The 23,646-nt window shown below is 31.8% G+C and overlaps 1 protein-coding gene across 1 annotated transcript; it reads right to left on the bottom strand.

Moving 5' to 3' along the window:
- Positions 1-338: 338 nt before the first annotated feature.
- LOC132731065 (macrophage mannose receptor 1-like) lies at positions 339-22,819 on the bottom strand. The gene is made up of 26 exons (XM_060717175.1): positions 22,667-22,819; positions 21,912-21,962; positions 21,148-21,427; positions 19,365-19,525; positions 18,175-18,357; positions 17,820-17,961; positions 17,063-17,169; positions 16,645-16,802; positions 14,383-14,499; positions 13,728-13,846; positions 13,125-13,276; positions 12,228-12,442; positions 11,406-11,515; positions 10,384-10,433; positions 9,647-9,814; positions 8,538-8,582; positions 8,080-8,252; positions 7,600-7,664; positions 6,876-6,967; positions 6,562-6,702; positions 5,762-5,875; positions 3,823-3,986; positions 3,134-3,233; positions 2,711-2,940; positions 2,138-2,282; positions 339-663 (listed from the first exon to the last, which is right to left on the bottom strand). The coding sequence occupies exons 2-26, from the start codon at positions 21,928-21,930 to the stop codon at positions 575-577; spliced, it is 3,339 nt and encodes a 1,112-aa protein (XP_060573158.1). The 5' UTR covers positions 21,931-21,962; positions 22,667-22,819; the 3' UTR covers positions 339-574.
- Between the last annotated feature and the right edge of the window lie 827 nt (positions 22,820-23,646).

The following is a 23,646-nucleotide window of genomic DNA, read 5'->3' as shown; positions in this document are numbered from 1 at the left end:
TGAATTATTATATGTACACTGTATATTGCAGTTTATCTTAAAATTTGATAACTTAAACATTAGTGCTTTTCATCCACGGTAACTTTTAGTCAATGTCGCCTTGTCTTGTTGATCGTTTTTATATTCTATTGACTATTTTTTTTCTCTTTTTAAAATTGTTTTTCCGGAGTCATGACCACGGTAACTTTCCTGTGTCCTTGATTTTATACCATATGGGTTTCTTCAAAGAAATGTCTAAATTTATGTAAAATCTAGTTAAAATATTACGATTTTTCCAATATTAATGTGAAATAAAAGCGCATGTATAAAGTCCCTTTATAAGCGATTGACATTAAAAGAAAACAAATTGAAATATGTTGTTTGTTTTTTTTTATTCTGAAAAAGTTATTTCATAAAAATTAATGTGCTAAGCATGTATACATGTAAACAGTGATCGCCAGTCTTGACGTTACAGTAACGTCGTACGACAGCCCTAACCCTGTCGTAGAGCTGCGACATTTTTTACGACGTCGTAGGCTACGACAAACGGTAATAAAACGGTCTTAACGTTCTGCGACATGTCTGCGACAAAAAACTAGCCTACGACGTGTCGTAGAGCGTTGATAAAACGGCCCCCAGTTACGGTTGTAACAGCTGTAGTGGATGAAGTGGAAGCGCTTACACCTGAAATAATAATGATGTGTAGACAACGTTTTTATATTGATATTCATTCTTATATACTGCATCATCATCCTTTGAAAATTTTAAAAGGATTGGTTAACTTTTTTTAAAATGAAAAAACTAATGTTTACTTCTGGGGATTTGTAAGTCCATTGAAGAATATCATTCCCGACATTTTAAAGAAAATATTTTAGGCATATTTAAGGTTTTCTAAACTATTTTTTTTTAAATTGAAGGCTTAATTTCCGTTGTTGTTTTCATTGTTCACAGAAGTACATGAACATTTTGTCCAAATTAACACTGCTCAAGTATGGTTGTAAATTTGTTCAATCGTCTCTGAAAATCATTTACACCTTTACTAAGATTACCTGAAAATGCATCTATATTTACTGCTGAAGTTAACGCCATTCTTCTTGCAGTGCCATACATTTCACAGCACGATTGTCATATTTTTTTCCAAATTCACTTTCCATGTTATTTTTATTTAAAAGTAGGAAGTCAGGTCCTTTACAGATCAAATAAGAATTAAGAAACATTTTTGCGATTTCATAATATCTTAAAAACATGTTGGATCCCAGGCCACATAGAAATATGAGGAAATGAAAAAGTATATATTTTGGCTAAAGAATCATAATTCTTAACCACTAGAATTATCAGGAATTACAAAAAGGGATTTTAAACCCGCAATAAGTAAACCTATTTCATCTGAATTAGGACAAAGCTGTATTTAAAAAACTTCATGATGTCAACCCATGCCTTGATAAATCAACATCTCCATCTCTCCTTAACTGTCATGGTCAATTTGTTCATCTTAGATGCATACTAGAGTTACACATTCTAAAATTTTAACACGAGACGATGCTCCATTTTGTAAAGCTTGCAATGAATATTTTACTGGCAAACATTTCTTTCTTGATTCCCATGATCTTCACATGTTCGTGATAGAATTTATCGGTTCAATACTTTAAGAGGACTTTTTGGCTCAGTTCCATTCATTACTTAAAGGAAGTAAACTTGTATTCTTAGATTAGAAACAAATTCGCCAAGTAACCGTTTTATATTATCAGTTATCAGATTTGCAACTAGTTATATGGCCCTCTATGAATGGTTGTTTGCATACATAACCAAAGTCGCTAGGCAATGGTTACATAGCATACAAGGGTTTATAAACAGTCATGTGGCCTGCCATCAAGCTTTAAAACTACTTTATAATTACAACGTTACAAACGGTCAATATCAGTATTGTTATAAACAAACTCATCTAAAGTCATGCTCTCCAATGATGATAAAAATTGAAATACATGTATATAAAATACCAAATGGTAAGACAAAGTTGCTAGCTTGACAAACTACCTTTAAGTTTTTCAAGAATTCCCAAAATGGTGCGAAGCCTTGAACACTTAATGATTTAAATGAGATATTTGTGATTCTTCTTCAAACATGAATACAAGTTATTGTACGTAGTAAATTTTCTTACTGTTATCTATTTTGCAAATAACTGCACGGTTTTCGCTGCATTCAGCACTTGACAAGATATTTGTCTGGCTATAAAGACATCCTGTTGATATCGAAGTTCGAGCAGGTACAGTTGGACTCGATCCATCATTCCATTGTAAATTGTTCTATAAATTGTTGAATATTAACACAGAAAGATAAGAGATGCCTTTTGAGAAAAAAACACAATTTGATTATTTATCAAAACTCTAGATATTGATCTCGTACAATGTTTATTGAAGGTTTTCTACAACAGTTTATCAAGAGTACTGAAATATATTTTTTTGATTAAGCAGTGTCAGTATGAGCAACATTTATTTACTAGACTTTTTTACGTACATTAAAAGGTAAGTTGTATTTGTTTTGTTTCCATTTGAAACCGAAAATGATGTATTATTCTTTTGTTACCAGAATAAAACCGGACCAGTCTGCACATCCGTATATTCTGACAAGCTCTTCATTGTTGAATAGTCAACTTCAAATACAGAATGTTCTAAAAATGTTTATATAAGAATCGCAGCTGGTAAATCAGTAAAAGAAATAAGAAAAAGCTTACATCGTTTAAAGTTCCCCCTACCCAAACTTCAGTCAGGTCGACAGAGCCTAACAGCACCCTTAACAGGATGAAATCAACTGGATTAGCAATTGAAATCATTTGGGCACCATCACTTGAACATGACTGCAGACTTTGGTTCCAAGATTGTGTTGCGGCTGTCACCTTATAGCATATCTGTTTCAGTAAAATATACCCGTTAGGACATACACTCAGAATAGGCATCGAAGGGTCTGAAACATATACAAAATGACAGTTATATTGTATACGAGATTTGTTTATATATCTGTGAAAGTAAACAGTTATTTGGGGCCCACAAAAAATTTAATATGATATTACATGACTAAGGCCCCTTATTAAAATGGTTTCTTTTATTTTAATGATACCTTTGAACAAATACATGCTTATATAAAAAGAGATGAAAACCTTTAAATGTTGAACACAAAAATCCTCTATGAACAGAGCATTTTACGTCGTTCCATAAACCAAGATTAGCATCATCTGTCCACATTTCAACACATGGCTCCTTTAAAACAATATATTATCTTTTTAACACATTATCCTTGGTGTGATATGTAATTATGTGTTAAAATGATCAAATACGTCTCATTTAGAATAATAAAATCAAGAATTTATGTAATTAAATAGATAGATAGATGGATAAGTAAAAAAGTCTAACTTAGGAAATCCTACACCTTACCACATAGCCATTGTAAATTATCAACAGACTGATCATAAATGATATTATGACCTCTAAACGAACCTTTATCCTGCTGAATTATGAATATGATTTTTGTTGTAATTGTTTTTTTTAACAATTTCACATTGTTTTCCATTTCTTACAAAATATCCATTTGAATTTGAAACATTCATTTACCAACAGGAAACTTCAAACAACAGAAGTCGTTATATTTTCGACTAGAATTATCCCTTAAAATGATATATTTGTTATAAAAAGTAGGCATTTGTCATATTTGATTGAGATTATAATGTGTTCTAGAAAGACCAAAACATTTAATATAAAAAGTAGGCATTTTCATATTTGATTGAAATAATAATGTGTTCTAGAAAACCAAAATACGAATAGATAAATAAATTAAAGAACATAAAGTTACATGTGCGTTGGCATCGTAGTGATTACTAGATGGTTCATTTGTTGCCCAGTTTGAGTAGTCCAGGGGAGAATTATCTGCCCAATCAAAATGACCGTCAGTATTTAAATCTTGCATTCCTAACCAGACTGAAGTAGATATTCCATAAACGTTCAAAGCTATGAAATCTGAAAAAAGGGAAGGAGAGCAAAAAGTATTGATGATTTAACGATTATGAAGTTATATACTTCATATTTGGCATATGAAAGCCATCGAGTGGTTACATGTGTACCACAGAGACTACAAATTACATTTATTAAATAGAAACATTATGACTAGTCCATATTTAAGGGCAGTCGCATTGACTGGAACACATCTATATAATACAAGCAAAGGAACGCAAAATACAGGGACACGAAGCCTTTTGTTGGCGATATGAAAGTACAATGATGAAAACTCGAAAATACGAAACCACGACTATTTAAGTTCAAAATAACGAAATCATGATGATGAAAGGTCGGAAGTACGATGGTAGATATCACAATCGTGTGTTTAAACTTTTCATCATCGTACGTGCAACATTTTAACATCGTGGTTTCCTCGAACGACTTTTCACCGTCCTTATATCATGTTTTCGTTGTTCGAAATAGTGTATGACGCGTTGGCCCTAACGGGACACCGTGGAGGTCAGATAAAAAGTGGAAATTGTGTGTAAGGACAATTTGGCCGGAATGAAAGGAATTTTCTGTTGGGGAGATGTTAGTCGTTGTGGGAGATGTCTAGTCGTTGTGTCGTGAGTATTAACCAAGTTCTAGGTCAAAGGTCAAGGTATAACCTAGAGATCAACTAACAACGCTTGTCAAGAACAAAATGTGTTCATGAATAAAGAGATTTTAACAAATCTTGACAAAGCAGTTCATCATTGCTAGGCGATGTTTTACGCACAATATCAAGGTCCCTGTGTATTAGCCAAGATCACATTTAAAAGTCAAAGTTCATATGAAAATACGTGACTTGATTATTTAGTAGACATGAATCGATGCAATATATCAAAATGTTCACCAGCATTCGGCCAGTCTTTCAAGCATAATAAAGGCTCATATATAAATGACAAAAGATACAAGATGAAATGTCTAAGCAGCATTCATTTAGTATAGAGCATATCTTCTAATTTTACATAAGGCTTAGTATTGTCAGCATTATTCAGGCCAATATATACAAGGTCAAGGTAAGCAGAGAAGAATAATTAGATGGAAAGATACTATTGCGTTCTATAATCCATGTTTTATATATTTTTAAACTTTATAAGACGCAGCGATGCACACAAAAATCAGGCCTCAATGCCACTGGTCAAGGACACAACTTCTTAATTTAAAAATAATTGTCATATAACTCCGCAAAATGTCCGTAAATGTAAAGCATATAGCTGTGCGCAAAGTTTATTTTTTGTTCAGGTAATGTGCAGAGGAAACCGTTTATATGATTTAAGTAATCACAAATATGTGATTTGATATAAATGCTCACAACTGTGAGAGTGTGTCTGTCGCATTATGTAACAAATTAAACTTTTTGTTAATTAAGCTCAAAAGGTATAGAAAGCACTAGAGCAATTCATGAAAGAGAGTTATGATTTTTTATGAGAACTATCAATGTTTGAAAGATCAAGTTGTTATCTCTATTACTTTTTGAAATATGCCATTGCAAAAGATCAGTATTAGATATTTCAAAGGAAAATAACTTAAATTATTCAAAAAAGAGTCATGGTTCTTTTAGGCACTGCTTTTCTCCTTTATAAGATGTACAAACATATGAAGATTTATGTTATAAGCATATATAGTTTTAGGTTCACGTAACAGTTAAAGTGTGACAGAAGGACGAAAAAATAGACAGAAGAAAGGACGAATAGTTTAGCGGACAATGCCAAACAGCTTTCATTCAGCCTTGGTTTATTCGCAAGCAATACCTTTTTCGATTTCAGAGTGAATACTTGGTAGATGCCCTCGTATCATTTCGCATTTATCTTTTGCATGGGCCCAGTATGTTTTGTCATCAAAATTAAAGTAGAAACATTTGTTGCCTGCAAAATAAAGCAAATTAGAATTAAATTTGTAAAAATTTGAGTAAGAAATAAATTAGGTCTTCAATTACTATTGTATTTAAAAAATCAAATAAAGCATAACAGATAAAAGAAAAAGTGAATATAATTGAAAACATAAAACAAATCAAAGCAGTCGATACCTCGTTAATTTTACTTTTTTTCAAAACTTATTGCAAAGAGTAGAACTCCACAAGTCAATTTTATGTAATGATGTAATGATAGCTTGAAACATGCACTACATCATCAAATAAATAAATGTATTATTATGGACTAAAGACATAACGTATTTCAAATGGTTACACCAAGGAAAATATCATGCCGGTAAAATGTGTGTTTCAGTCAACATGTAAGTACTTGAAAGCTCAATAACACTTTTAATACTTAAAGGGGCTACACTAAGGTTTTCTAACATGACGGGACAGAACATTTTGATTGACGGCTCAAAAATACGATTTTCATTTTATTTCTGAGTATATTTCGCAAAAATCGTTTGCATATTTTTCTGTTATTAGTGCCCCTTAGTTGACTTATGTAAACTTTATTTGAATCTAAGTTTTCAGACTTTTAAACCTTAGTATAGATTCTTAAACAGTTATAGTTATTGACTCAATTTTTTATTTTTTATACTGAATAAGAAATATTATTGTGGTTACGGTAGACAATACCGAATGTGTGGTTGAATCCTTCTGGACATCCTCCATTTATTACTACTTTTGCTGGTGTTGTTGTCGACATGGTATCACGATCCTTTCTTTTCATGCAAATATACGGTCTTCGGTCGCTACATGGATAATCGTGCCATGATCCTAAACAACAAATTTACTCGGTAAGTTAATTATTAGTCATTTCTGCAACAAAAATTGCAAATAGAAAGAGATTTGTATTCAAACCGCTAAAAGAAATGAAACAAATATTCTTCTATACCCGTCTTATGAATTTTATACAATAGAAAACTAAAATGATAATATTGATTAATTACCATGATAGTAAAACGTGACACACCTCTCTCCGCCATAATTTGGTTGCCCGCTTGCCCAATTTGTAAAATCAACGACAGATCCATCGCTCCAACTGAATAAAGTTATATCTTTAATTAAAGTATTAGTTAAAGAGATTCCTTAACTTGAAAATTAAAGTGGTACCTTTTATTCTAAACTAATTTAATATTCATTTTGCTAACCTCATGAAAAGTACATTTGTATAGTTATTTTTAGTTAGCTGTTTGGTAGATAAGAAGAGATCATTTATGAAAATAATATAGTATAAAATGTTTCAATTTTACAACGATGTTTCATTTTTACATTATTCGACCGATTATTAATATGGTTATGTCAAAGTCTTTTGAAAATAGTTAGGCTCCTTTTAATACCTTCTTGATTTGCGGTACAGTTTTGCCTTGCTTTGAATTTGACAAAACATGTCATATGAATAAAATGTTGATAACAAACGGACAGAAAACGATCCTAAAAGCTTGTACTGCCATTGCCTGACAGGGCTAAAACCGAACTAACAATCAACATGTCATAATGTATTCAAAATAAATGCGAACTATTTGTTCTAATTATCTCTATATAATAGTTTGGATTGTTTGTAATAAATGTTAAATGATAATAGTATTATAGACTAATTTTAATTAGATTTCATTCTATTCATCTTTTTATACGTCAAAATAGAATTGAGCAACATTTGAATAGGTAGCGTACCTAAATCTATTGTCGAGATCTAAGTCATTAAAACCAATCCAATACACACCAAGTTCTTGTGATGCCTACAACAAGAAATACCTGTTCATATGACAATATAAGAGAAAAACACACAATACTTTTATCTAATTGAAATTGTTCTCTTTTGTCAAATATGGGAAGAAAAGCTGTTAATTTTCTGTAAGCATACTCTCTCGCGAAAGGAAACCAGGGTGTTTGTCTTTAATACAACCCTTATTTCGCCAACAATACATGGAATATGTAAAACCCAATAAGGAAGTATGTCAACATCAAATAAAATTCGTATTGTTTTAATAATGAGCACTATCTCGCATAAAAAGGATGTATGAAATATACGTATTCAGAAAACTGTTGAAAGATATCGACAGCGGTTTGCTTGTGGATTACGATAATTCCCGAACCTAGTTGTTATTTCCCGATTGTTAAGAGCTCATGATTAACACTAATTTATATACAAACCATGCTTAGTAAGAAACGATTTTTCTCTTCAGAATGAACGCTGACTAAATTACTGCCTTTGTCCAAGCAGTTTGCATTTGCTTCATGCCAGGTTAGTGGTTCATTATAACCAAAAAAGTAACAATAGTCACCAAAGACTTTCCACCCGTCATCAGGACTACTTTCATCACACGCTGGAATAGCATAAAGATGGAATTCAATATTGTGTTTCGAACATTTCTTTAAAGGAAATTCTTACATAAATTAATATTGTACCGCCTATTGGAACACTTTTCTCACGCATGCAACAATTCGCTTTCTGAAAAGGTTTTTTAATACTTTAAATTTTTATGCTTGAAAAAAATCTTGATTTACTTTAGTCATCTTTATTTTTATTTTATTTTTAATTATATAGCATTAATGCTTAATAACATAACATTACATGATACTAAGAGATGAATTAAAGTTAACGTAAATACCTTGGAAAGTGCTTATCTTAGGCGGATCTTTATTTACGCTTTTTCCTGCAATTAATATATAATTTGATTATATATAACACGTAGCTATGGTATATAAAATACGTAGCTATTTAGTTATAAGTAACGTCATTGCTTCTTTGAAACCAAATGTATAAACATTATTTTCCATGACATATTATTTTTGAAGAAACTGTTTTTTCGTTGAAACGAATTAAAAAGAAATCATTCAAATAAAAATTACAAATCTTGAAAAAATGTTAAAGTCTTTTTGTTTCCACATGTAGCAACAGTAGTTTACATCAGTGGTACAGCGATAAACAACAATGGCAATATAGCTACATTGACTTAGGTTTAAGTGAAGTCAAAAGTGTTCAAAATAATTTTCTATCTAACAATGTGGTCAAAAGGAAAATGTCTCTAGTTACTTATCATGATAAAAAGTGATGGTGCTAGTGATAGTTATTTATATATCAAATAATTAAACACATTATATACTTGACCTTATCGAATATCTGATATAATCAACAGAAAAATGTAAATCATTTGACAGTTTAATGAATAGATCCCTGAATGACCCTAACTTAACTAATTCAAATAATCAGATAAGTGCATTACAATTATAATTTCACCATAAAAGACTTGTTAACAAAAAGGCATCTGAAATGTTTGTGGTTAAATCTATTGTTTTTCAAATAAAAGGTCAGAGGGATCTACCAACTGAAATATACTAAAACATTTTAATTGGACAAAGCCTCCTTGACCAAGTGGTAAATCTCGCTGACTTTGAACTACTTATCCCTCACTGTTGATTGCTCGAATCTCGTCGGGGACATTGGGTTTTTTTCATGTGTGAAACCTAGCTTACCAAAGGTTAATGGATCCACTCGGGCGCTTGCTACCTTCTTAAATTATGAATGTGAAACTTTAAGGCTTTCTTCACCAGGAAAGTTGGATAGTCGCCATTTAAATTCTACTGGTCAATGTGAATATGGTTGAATAAACTAAACTTTATCATATTCGTTTAGTGTTCAATATAATGGCAATATAAGTAATTCTTGAATTGGTAAGTGTATTATTAAATTATCATGTATCAAATGAATCGAACGTACCTCTTGGTAATTTGCAAATGTAACGTCTCACAAAGTAACATCTGACATCGTTCCAAAGTCCGTTACCTCCCATAATAACTGCACAGTCCTCGTCAGATTCAAAATCGTTTGGTTCATTATAATTCCAAGACGAATACAGAGTCGGGGATCCATCTTCCCAAACAAACACTAAAGTGTATTTCAAAAATTAAATACAAACATAATAACCCATGCTCTCACCTATTTCGATGTCAATTTCAAATCTTAGTGCTTAAACAATTTTACAAATGTTTGTCAAACCACGATACATAAAGGGCTAAGAGCGCATCTTAAAAATATTTTATGTCATTTTGTGTCAAAGAATGCGTAAGAGCGCAGACATGAAGCTAGTTTTGTTTTGGTTTTTGACATCGGGCGGACAATCGTTTCAGTTGGCTTATGTCCCTTTTTCTTGGGAACAAGCAAAGACAAACTAATGAACTTCCAAGTATAATAAAGAACATGAATTCATGCTTGAAAGACAAAACACTCTTTTATATAACTGTCATTGCCTTCTTGGAAAGCAAATATGACGAAAATGTTTGGCTATTTTCACTGGATCGTTGAATATGGGTTAAGGTAGTGTCTATAAAATATCAGAACCACACATCAAGAATTCATTGCTTTATTCGCAAGTGCAAATTAATAGTCAATTTAGTTGCTAGAGTTTGTTTTATAATACTTAAATGTGTATGCTACTTGGAAATTTTAATGCTTACCACCTTCATTTTCTGTATCATGCAGACCAAGCCAAGTGTTTTCATCAATCCTAAGATGAGACAACAAGATGTATTCCTAACAACTTGAATGCCCCACATTGAATAATAAAGGAAGTGAATATCATTCAAATGTATACTATTGGAAAAAGAGTATAACAATTTTATGAAAGAAAAATGAAACAATAAAGGGTAAAATTAAAATCAAATGTATCTATGAAAAGCAAATAACAAAGTTACAGTAAATTATACATCTATCACCACGGTTTCGTAAGTAATAGGGGATACAGCAATCAATATACCTATAAAATGGACACCATTTTATTATTTTATAGAGCACAAAATATTAGGAAAAACTCCTATTTAACATTGCAATTTTATAAGTCAATTTAAATTCCCAATTTTCAATTTTATTTTGCCGTTTTGGACATTCTTTAGCATTCTTTTTTCCCTATTTTCTTATCACGGCACATAATTTTAAAGCAATCGGAAAAAAACTTGACCAATATAAAATATTTTTATCAATAATCTAGCATATTCACTGAAAATACAGCTGTTTGATTCTTTCACGTTCAACTTTATTCAAATATACAGTATAATGTAAATAAATATAAGTATAACTAAGATCATTTTGTTAAGGCATGCTTTATCTAGAACAAATTCGTTTATTATATACTGGTGTGTCTTTTAGAACAATTTCAAAGTTATATATAAAAATATCAAGCTGTTAGTTATTTGAATGTGTATAATATTCAACATCTATAAAAAACGAGTTTCTTTAAGCTAATCGGCTTTAATTGAATGAGTCTAACAAATATTAAAACTGGTTTTGTTCAGAATACAATTCATGATTGCGATGGCAATAAATGAGTTGTTTAAGACGACAGGTATTTATAAAGTATGCCAGACTCATTTCAAATTAAGAAACATTTTTAGACAGAAATTTAATTGCTAACAATTAGCAAATTGAGATTTTAAGCACGGCAAACTAAAATTAAGGATATGAATATAAAAATAATGGTTACATTCTTTTTATAGCATCGTTTTCATCAGCATCATTAATGGTGACCATTGCACCACCATAATGAATACATATCTCACGGGCCACGCGCCATTGTTGTTTTTCATCAGATACCTGAATTCCAAAAAGGAATAAAACATTGACTACCTTTTTTGTAAAGTTACTGTTACATGAATTATATATAAAACACGCTATTAATTTGACTGGTAAAAAATTTGCATTAAATAACTAGAAGAACTTTGTGGTGTAGAAAAATACATGAAGAGGTATCAGAAAAACTCAATATCTTTTCTTAAACGTCTTAATAAAACTCCATATACAAATGATTTCAATTAACCTATAAAGTATTTTCAATTTTCGAATTTCTCGTTTGAAACACTTCGTCTTTATCCAGCATCTCTCTAAGACAGGTACAAGTTGAATTATCACAAAAGGAAAGTATTATGTAGAAATATAAATAAAAAATTCCAAATATATAACATCTTGCCAAATAAAATTGTAATAAACATTTTAAGAACCTCTGCAAGTTGATTCTTGAAAGAAGTTTATAAGTTACGCTGAAGAACAAGTAAATGCCACTCAATCAATTTTCTGATCAAAATGCATAAAATTGTTGAGTTTACTTTGAGTTTACATTGAAACAATTATATTAAATAATGTCCGCTCCGTTTCATCACATTTAAGATGTATATACATGTTCAATGTAAAACTAATCTTATGGTATTTAGAACAAATCGACATACGGCAGACATGCAGCCGTAACGGGTATATTTGTTCTAATAACTTTTACAAACTGTGCCTTTAATCTTAACTTCAAACTCTTTACCTTGTAGCAATGTTGCCCATATGATTGCCAAGGATCTTCGCAAGGTGGAAGAGGTTCAGTTGACGATACTGTTGTTGGAGGAGTCGTGGTGGTGAATCCAGGTCTTGGTACCTGACATACTGATGGTAATTCGGAAGAACAGTTGGTGTGTATCTTCCATAATCCGATAGGTTTTTTAGCTGACATTGCAAAGCAGCCTTCTGTTACTTCGTTAACTTAAAAAAGATTAATGAAATTGTATATCAGTACATCACCAAAAAGAGGCGTAACTCAACTATAATCAGAGTCGCGTTTGTTATAGTTCATAGTATTCAATATACAGTAAAAGTGTAATTTACTGTCTCAATCAAAAATCTGGAAACACAGTGATCCCTCGGAAGCATTAATCACAACAAAATTACATAAGAATTGTAGACTCGGTTTGATTGAGTCTGTACATGAGGGATAATGAATAAGTGCAACATCCCTCACGCCCACTAGCGCCGGCTTGAGTGGTACTCAATTCTCAACACTTAATATAGCTGACATCAATGATTACGAAGGACCAGAAAAATATAACAACACTGAAGTGAAGTACGGGGCAACTTTTTACAGCTGCCACACGGCACTTGACACCTGCTGTTGTGAAGTAAAAATAATATGGAAAAAAGTGATCCCTCGGAAGCCTTAATCACAACAAAATTACATAAGTATTGCAGACTCGGTTTGATTGAGTCTGTACATGAGGGATAATGAATAAGTGCAACACCCCTCACGCCCCCTAGCATCGGCTTGAGCGGTCAAGTTTGATTTTTATTTGTTCACCTAGTCATATAAAAACAGTCTTAAACTAGTGTAACAATTCCATAAATTATTAAAACAATACAGAACACAATGGTTGGACATCCACATTATAACCTTTTACACTCCGATCCAAGTGTATCAGAGTCCGCTTGATATCGTCTATTTGGTATCCATCCCAAGACCAATTTCCATTTGTAACCGACAGTCCTATCCAATAATCTTGTAGTTGGTTTTGCAGTTCACTATCAACAAACGCCTGTATGTACCTGATAGTTGTAACGAAATTATTCTTAAAGAGGCGATTTTGCCAAATATAACAATTTTGAAAGTGATTTTTTTTAAACATGATTTTAAAGATTACACATATTTCTTATATAATGCACATAATGCCAAAAATAGAATGACGACAATGGCAAATTTGTTTTCACATGGAAACAGTAAAATAAATGCTTAAATTTACTCTCAAAATTGAAAGCTCAATGGCATTATAATCTACTGGTTCACATTTTAACAAAATTGAAACCTGTTTGTGACAACTATGCTATGCGTCTCCACCTAATAAGACAATGTCCAATTAGAAGAAATTTCATCACGCTTGATGGGATGTTTTGATTTTTGATTATGATCCAAATTGTGAACCTATATCTTTCTTTACAAGTATCAAGAGATGAATTTTATCCGACTTTTATTACATTTTCAACAGATATTAATACTTACGCATCTCCAACAAAGGCCAATGTACCTCCTTTGGAAACGCAGTTTTTCTGCGCATCAACCCAACTTTTTTGTTCCTTTACATAAACGTAACAGTACACTCCATATCCGTACCCATTCTTCTATAGACAAATCAAGAATTGTGTTCAAATCAATAAATAAGAATACAACAATTTATTATTCAGTTGAGAGCAGGTACAACACACATAAAAACTTGAGGCGTTAGCTTACATAGTTGTCACCTTTACCATTTATTCAGTTCGTGCATCAATGATGTCCTTGTAATGGAACCGTCTATACTTGTCTGTACTATTTTAATCATCTACATTACCTGTTATGTTATAATTTGTTCTGGTTCGGTCTTGTCATTCCATAACTGGTTAGATCAAACAGCGAAAATTCAATTTTTTTTGTGAGATTTAGACTACCGAATTATGAGGGTGAATGATTCAAAGTCGATGTCCTATACCACAAAGATACAGAAACTCAAATTTATTGTTGCTCTTTGCCTTTTAAATTTGTATAAACTTTCTATTTTGTCCTAGAATTTTATTTCAATCTGTTAGTAAATAAATAAATTTAATTGTGACATAATCTTAATTATGTAATTATCAATAATACTGATATAGTTTCGTTCTAGAGAAAGTTGTTTACATACCATAGAACAGCCTTCTTTGAATGGTGATTGAGTTGTTATGGACAAGAGCATCTTTGGCTGTTTACATATAAATCCTGGGAGAGGATCAGAGCACTGCCCATCATTCCATTGGCCATTCTTAAAAGAAATTTGTAATAAATCATCACCTTTCTAAAATATCTGATTTGTTTCAACTTGAAGATACAAATGTGCAATGATTGTTGTAAATTTTACAGTACAAATGTTTAATGTTTGTTATAAATTTCACAGTACATGTATTATACAACAAAAGTCAGCGCATGAAGCCATTCAAATTAAAATCCCATCCCTTTCATTTAAGTGTTGTTATATTTTTGGTCCTTCGGAATCATTGATTAAAAATGTTTATGTAAAAACATCAATAAGTCAAGGCTTAGTGGCGTGGAAGACGTTGCAAGTTCCATATTCATCGTTATTATCCATTATCTCCATTGTTTAGAAAAAAACGTTGAAAAAATTGTTTCAGAAGCATATTTATATACACATATGAAATTTTACTTCAGCATGGTAACAACTTCAATAACAATATACAGGGTTTTTAACTTTGTAAAAAAATGGAAGCTTAGCTCATCGTTTCGTATGCTTTAAATAATTTTAGAAATTTATTTTCTGAAAGTCTGAGTAAAATTATTCAAATAAAAAAAAGAATGAATGAATTTAGATATAAGTGAAAAAAATTTTTTGCAGTGGATTTTTTTAACATATTCTTTGAGTTTGAAAATTGGTTTTCAAAAAGAATTTATAAAAACTATGAACAATAAAATATACAGGATTTTAAACTTTGAAAAAAATTTGGAAGCTTAGCTCATCGTTTTGTTTTCATTAAATTGCTGTTTATACACCACACTTCATTAGAATTTTCGTTATTCGTTTATTTTTTCTTTTGACACCGGTGTGTGTAAAATAACAGGGACATGCTACTTCTCTTTGGAGAACAACCATAAAGATATGAGCTACGCGTTTTGTAACATACAATGTAGTTCACATATTATTGTTTGATTTTATTAACCTGTCAATTCCATACTGATTATACGGTCAATGCACAGAATATATTAATATTCGATAAATGTTCGGTAAATTCCGTGAGATGTGCGCAGTAAGATGTGATTAAATCCATCTTGTTATTTTGACTTAGTTACACTGACCGTTATAGTGCATTAGAGTAAACCACTGGTATATTTTATCTGAATGTTCAACGTGTTGTAGGATCGAGACAGAGTATGTCCAGTATTTTTCTTATTCATTACTATTTTCAACATGTTTTTTAAGTTATGGTTGTTCCGTTTTTAATATGTTTTGCACCTTTTTGTAAATACTTTACATTTGTATATAACAATGTTTAAGAATTAATACTGAAAATTCATTCCGATTAAAATCAATAAATGTAATTATACAATATAAAATGTGACAATTCAGTGTTTTAGTTGGTTCATATCCGTGTAGACAAATTGCAAGCGCTTGACCATTTTCATTAAAATATTCTTAAAAATAAAGATAGAATAAGTCTAAAAAGAATGTCAAAAAAGGGATCGAACCTCGGACCCCTCATGCATTAGGTTATCACTTAACCGACTGTGCTATTGCGGATGTTACAAGAACCTACATTAATCTAGTGAGAGTTTTCCAAACGTAAGTGGTACACTCCATATTAATTCTCGTAAAATAAACGGAAAAAACCGAAGTGGGATCGAATATGTAAATGAGTGCTATAATGTATTCATAATTGACAGGTCAATAAAATCAGACTATATGAAGTAAGACAATGATGACATTTGGTTATATCAGAGGAGATTTTACAATATTCCTTTATAAAATGAACACATTTATATTGAAAAATTGAGTTAGTTTAAACATATTTATTTAACTTCGATTGCGAAACAAGTTCTTGCAACTTATATTAATCACTTTCGAGTCCGCTTCCTGGAACCAACTGGTGTCAAATGAAGAAACATGGTCGTGACCCGATTCGGGCTCGAACCTATGATCCCTGGGTTGCGAGGCAGACACCTTAACCACTAGGCTACCATTCTCCCTTAAAATATTGAGTTAAATATTAATTTCAAGTTAAAACGTATGACACGGCCTTAAGTAAAGTAGCGGAACGTGAAAAAACAGAGGTATCGGGTAGCAAATCACGTGAATGACAACGTTGTAATAGTTCATGTATCAAAATATGACAGAACTATTTTGATTGTATATTATTTATATGACACCATGTTCAAATTTGTAATCAAGAAGACTGACTTGCACGAACATGGCGACGCAGCTTCGAGGTCGAAGGTTAAACCAGAGGGGCTGATGAGTGTTCCAATTCGTATGTGTAACTTCACTATGATCTGACCATCTGTAACTTTGGTCCATTCCAGTGCTTTGCAAACCTATCCAATAACCTCGTGTCGGTGCTTGTAAAAAAGATAATCCTCAGGTAATCCTCCAAGCATTTTGATATTTAAATTTCAACTTTAATTTTTAAGTTATAAAAAGATAAAATGCATAAAATAATCTTACTTTACAATAATAAAAATAAAAATAATTCACCTAGAAGAATAAAAGTCAATTAACAGACCATAAAAACTATGTGTCAGGTTTTTTTTATATAAAAACTATGTACTGATTAGATCTGTCAAATACATTTTTCGTGTATCACGTTAAATTAGAATACCTCCTTGACAAACCCCACATGACATTGCACAATTTCTAAGCATCCATCTTGGGTTTCTTGCACATTCTCCTTGTTTCGTCCATTCTAAACACTTAAAGCTTTTATATCTGTAACAGTTATATGTTCAATTATTTTATACGCTTTCAAATGTTATACCTGTTACAGCTAAATATCTTTAACAAAAATAAGTTCTGATCTATGTTTCACATGTCTTCCGATACAATCGATCAGAATGTAACCAATCATTTAAACGTATGTTCTAAGTATTGAGTAAAAACGGTTTTCACAGTCAATCACACGATTAGCTTGGGTCTTGAACGCAATGCCAATCACCGTTTGCAATTTGAAAAAAAAATGTTTTTTTTCTAACTATCAAACTGAAACGTAATTACACTCAAGGTCACTGTGACCTCTTCCTGTATGCAAAAACGCCCAAAATGATACACATTCTATGATGTTTGGAGGTTATTGTAGTAATTAAGCGTAAACTGGTTTTACATTCATGGTCATTGTGATCCTAATCTTAATCCATCAGTTCCAAAAAAACAGCAGGGATCTTATTTTAAATAAAAGTTATCATCCTATGAAATCTTAAAGCTATAGATTAAATTATTGAACGGAAACGACCAACTGACATACCGACAACTTGCTACAACGACCGACATTTGCAAAACAAAATAAAATCTTGTCTTCAAAAATAAATTTTAATTTAATATTTTAGTTTATACGTTAATGATTTTAAGATAACGTTTCTTACATGTCCCTACAATTGTGCATACAATGTTTACAAGCAAGGTGACAGTTTGTGGCCATCCATACCGGGTTCCGTTCACATTCTCCGAACTCTGCCCATTTGTCACACATCGTATTATTGTGAAATGTATTGAAGCAATAACTATCTTTAATGAACAAATAGAAAAGCAATTAAATTGTACAATTTTATGGCGTTTTCTTTTATTTACTAAGTAATATAAATAATTATAGCATTCGGGTAAACAAAGCAATATATTTATATATAAGCTATTATGAATTTAAAGTTTTCTTTATTTTATCTTCGGAATCCATAGTTTATACATAACTTTTGGAAAAAAAAATATTGAAAGTGCATTCACCTTGAGGAAGCTGACTAAATAGAAAACTTTGCTCATTTTCATCTTTTATACTTGCAAGTTCAGAAACTTCTTTATGACAAAAATCATTTGCACTGTTCCAGTCAAGTTCCTCCTGAACAACAAGATAACAAGAGCCTTTGTGACCTATCCATCCTTTACCAGGGCAACCGTAATATTTATCACCTAAAGAATAAATATTTAAAACTAAATGTTTATATCATAATGTAATGATAATTGAATATTAATAAATGTGATAAGCCTATTGTTCATACATAAAGTTCTTCGCTATGTTAAGGTATTTCTATATAGAGGTATGAGCATCCAATATAATTGAAATCGAAAGTGGTGGCATTTAAACCACAATTCAGTCACACTTTAACATATCGGCCACTGTCACTTAAAGGCAAAGGTCCAATTTACATTCTTCATCACAAGTGTTAACAGGCTCAATCAAACCGAGCCTGCAACATTTTCAATTTTGTCTTGTTGGGCTTTTTTAAGGGATTCTTTATTTATCTCTAGTTGATTGACCAAAGATTTTAATCGAATCTGTATATGGATCCTACACGTATCACCGTTTAATTGAACCTTGCCGGTTAATATAATTTTAGAGTCAAAATCAAATTTGAATTGTTCAACATGTCGATTGGGTTATAAGTGACGTTTATGTGAATATGGGTGAAATTCGTAGATGAATAGCAGCTATAGCAATTATCGCAGTTCAAGCAAGTTTCAATGTTTTTCCGATGACAGTTACAGACATTTTAAGGTCAAGAAAAAAAACTTAAATAATTCAGCATGTCGGCTTTAAGTGTCGTTTTGTCTAAACAGAAGACAAAATATTAAATGAATAACAGTTTACAAAATTTAAGCAAATTTAAATATTGTTTAATTTTATGGTAAAAAGCAGATGTGGTCAAGGTCATTTTTAATCAGTTTTCGCGATTGTGTCGTTTTGTCCAAATAAAAATAAGATCTGTTAATATAATGATTAACAAATTTGTCTAGATTTAAGCAAAAACCAGAATTGTAATCTTCACAGACAAGGTCAGTTTATAGTAAAGGTCAGACTTGTATAATGCAACATGTTGGTTGTTTTAGTTGGTCATTATCATTTTTAGGGCTTGACCGTAGCTAAAGCTAAAATTATCTGCCAAAAAAGCCGAGCTTATTAAAACAGTTTGTCCAACCTTTAGGAATACGCCAATAAGCATCGGTACTCCAGTCCGTTCCAATTGATACATAATTTATGTCGCTTATTTCATCTTTGAATGTTAAGATCATATTCTTTCCAACCTCCTCTGAAATTCCCACTTGAATATGTTTTGAAGTCCATGTTATCCAAAACCAGCTGAAATTCACAATAAGAAAACAAAACATTTCCAGACAAATTTCTTTTTTTTTTTACACAATAAAAATACAAAACTAGCTCGATAACTTACTAAAACCTTCCTCAATCAAAGGAATGAATTGTCTTTAGAGTAATTTAAACACATCAATAAAAGGCAAGTTTTTTTTTAAATCCACGACTTTAACCACTCGATCATGGACGTTCAAAGATAATTCATAATAATAATTAAACGATACAAGAGCCGGTTGAACCCGAATAGGTTTTGGAAACAGGAAGGTATCCCTCTTGTAGTGTCAGAGTTTTGTCACAGACGAAGTTCAAAGTGTAAAAACAACCAACAATTAGCGCTTGATTCGTCGTCTAAATATGGTGATACTTTCCGTGAAATAATTGTAAAATCCGACTTCAAATAACAAAGTTATAGGCCTGACACAATTTTGCTGCAAGGTCATGCTGTGACCTTGACCTTCATTTTAGCAACCCAAATGTTGCACGTGACACGTCGTCTCAATATGGTGATAATTTCTGTGAAATAGTTGTAAAATCCGACTTTTAATAGCAACGTTATAGGCCGAACACGATTTTGCTGCAAGGTCATGTTGTGACCTTGACTTTCAAGGTACGCAAATGTTGCGCGACATGTCGTCTAAATATGGTGATCACTTCTGTGAAACAGTGGTAAAAATTCGACTTCAAATAACGAAGTTATGGGCCAAACACGATTTTGCTGCAAGGTCATGTGACCTTGACCTTCAAGGTAGCGACACAAATGTTGCGCGCAACACGTCGTCTCAATATTAAGATTATGTCTGTGAAACAGTTATAAAATCCGACTTCAGATAACGAAGTTATGGGCCGAACACAAATTTGCTGCAAGGTCATGCTGTGACATTGACTTTCATGATAGCGACCCAAATTTGCGCGGGACACGTCGTCTTAATATGGTGATCATTTCTGTGAAATATTTGTAACATCCGACGACAAATCATAAAAATATTGGCCGGACACGATTTTGCTGCAAGGTCATGGTGTGACCTTGACCTTCAAGGTAACGACCAAAATGTTGCGCGCCACACGTCGTCTCAATATGGTGGTCATTTCTGTGAAATAGTTGTAAAAGCCGACTTCAAATAACGAAGTTATGGGCCGGACACGATTTTGATGCAAGGTCATGCAGTGACCTTAACCTTCAAGGTAGCGACCCAAATGTTGCGCGCAACATGTCGTCATAATATGGTGATAATTTCTGTGAAATAGTTGTAAAATCTGACTTCAAATAACGAAGTTATGGGCCGGACATGAATTCGGGACGTACATACGTGCGTACGGACGGACTGACTGACGGACGTACGGACAACCCGGCGACTATATGATCCCCCAAAATTCTTCGGGGAGCATAAAAATGACGTAACAAGTACTGAAATACGCTGACTCTTCTGGCATAGTATTGATTAAAATAAAGTAGAATATATCTAACAGCATAAGAAATGTTACACGAATATTAAATTAAAGTGATACATTAAGATTGATTGTTATCGTGAAGACGCCCTTCCTTTCAGCATTTTTGCTAAACAGTTTATTAATTGTTGACATTTTAGTATTATATTGTTTTATGTTCTTACGTAAATGTATCTGCCGATACTAATCCAGTTTGTAAATACTCAACACTCTTTCCAGCATGAAATATAATAGACTTTCCACCACACCAACCAGCAATGATTACTTTGTAGACATCATTTGTAAAATCTGTTCGTTTATTCTGCAGTAAAACATGAGCATCTCTTTTAGTTTTCACTGAAAATCTGAAGTAATTCATCACTCGTACACCCATCTCAAACAGGTCAACAGATTTAAAGTCGGCACGATAAGTTGGTTTTTGATAGACCTCCACAATGTCTGTTTCTGCAATATACAAAATAAAACAACATTTTACAACAAAGATAGATGTATAAAATTTAAGTGAAAGCAAAAAACAATGTATGTTTTTAGACATCTGTTTACTTTTTATTTATTACGACACATCATATGGCTGTAAAAATATTGATTTTTATATGACTGTCACATGAAATAAATGAATAAATTAAATAGTATATACAAATATCATAATTTGATCTTTTCATTTGATCTGAATGCACGGATTTACAACAATATAAATTAACGCTTAACACCTTAAACGTTTTAATGTCACAGTAAGAAGCAATTAAAAGTTAACTCTTGAAAAAAAAACCCAGATATATCTCGACAATCTCTATCACCGCCTATGCAGTATTTAGTATTCAATATAATGCTTACTAAGCAATATTTTCTTTGTCGTTGTAACATTGCAAACTCTTTTAATCCAGGGTAAGATTTCATAAAATATATAAAATTTAATACATTAGTTTACCTGCGATATATGGGGGCATCTCTGTAGTAGTGGTGCCATTTCTTTCATCAACTGTATATGAATTTATGATAAAAACATTCTGTAATGATAATGTTCTAATGCGCTTATTTTCAAAAAGGCAAACTTAACTATGCATGTAGCAGATAAAAAGTCATCAATATATTATAAAAAAGGCCTTACATAAAAGAAATTACTGATTCATCTTATACATTGGCTTCCAATGTACATGCATTTACTTTCGGAAACGTGTTGATATTGTCTCATAAAATTCTAATTAATTCGAGAATTGTTCAGAACATTGGTTAACCAACTCAATTGCAATATCAACATTCCACTTAATTTCGTAATAAGAATACTGCTTCTACAATAAGCCTGTACTTAAAGTCATTTTAATAACTCGATGGAAACTAAGCTTACTTTATGTCTTTATGGCTATTTTGTAGTTGGTTGAGCTATTTAACGGCGTTTCGGTTTTAAAGTTTGATTTTTGATGATTCAAATGAACAACTACATATTGTTCACTTCAAATGCAAGTCAATTTTAAAACGTGACAATGCATCATAATATACATCTTTAAAATGACATTTTGCTCGAAAGGAAAACACAATTCAATCACAGAATTAAGTGCTATGCCTTGTTTATTTTGTTACTTTTACGCTTTTACGTTTTGCCTCTTTTGTTTAAAGAATTTTATCTTCATTATAATTATCAATATCTTAAATAAAAAATCGTAATGTCAAGTTCTTGCATCGTACCATTTTTCTTACACACATAACCTTCTTGTTTAGAGCAAGGTAAATCTTCCCATTGACCAAATTTAGCGTTGTTGCCTGTTATTATAACTACACAATCTTCTGCAATTTCAGTTCCATCATTATCGTCTGCGGTCTTATAATAGCTTGGTGCCCCTAATAAATATATAACATTTTATACAGAAAAATTATAACTAGATTTGCCAATTTTCATGCTTTATTTATAAAAAGTGAATCGGGTTATATAACATATATCATTTCCACTTTAGAAATTATTATTGTAGTTTGGTGTATTACCCTGAGCCCAGTTCAAGTAGGCAAATGGTTGTCCATCAGTCCATTTCCATCCTGCCTCAATGTCAATGTCATTAGCACCTATCTACATAGCTTCAGGCACGATGGTAATTCCCTTTAATCGTCCTGAAAAAAATAAAATGCGTCTTTAAATATCTGCTAGGCAAACTTCACTCTTAAACAACATTTTTTTATTTGAAAAGACATGTATATTTACTCTCCTCACATGCATATAATTGTACGTTTTTTTCTTCGAACAAAACATCATTTGGGCATATTAGACAAACAAAGAACTGTTCAAAGTAAACCACGTTTTACTTTGTTATTGTGAACAATAATAAAAGATTAAATATGTTATGAGCAAACTCATGCAATCCTTATCTGACAAACACTATATTATTTGCTTAAAATTAGTTTAACGAAATTTTTACAATTGAACCTGTTAGTCCAGTTTTGGCCTGAAACAATATACCTGCAATATATGACTGTTCCTGATCAGAAGTTATGCTTGCAAGACTACCACCATCCTCGTTACATTTGTCGCTTGCATCAGACCAAGTTGCGAGCTGGATAACAAATTCATAGCATGTGTTTGAATTTGGAATCTTTTCCCAACCAATGCCACACTTTCCTTTAAAACAGCAGAAAAGAAGGTATGCACAAATCTCCAAGACTGTAATTAAGACATT

This window comes from Ruditapes philippinarum, unplaced genomic scaffold (genome assembly GCF_026571515.1).
Source record: "Ruditapes philippinarum isolate M1 unplaced genomic scaffold, ASM2657151v2 ctg1239_1_1_1_1, whole genome shotgun sequence".
Taxonomy (NCBI): Eukaryota; Metazoa; Mollusca; class Bivalvia; order Venerida; family Veneridae; genus Ruditapes; species Ruditapes philippinarum.
This window is presented reverse-complemented; position numbering and strand designations above follow the sequence as displayed.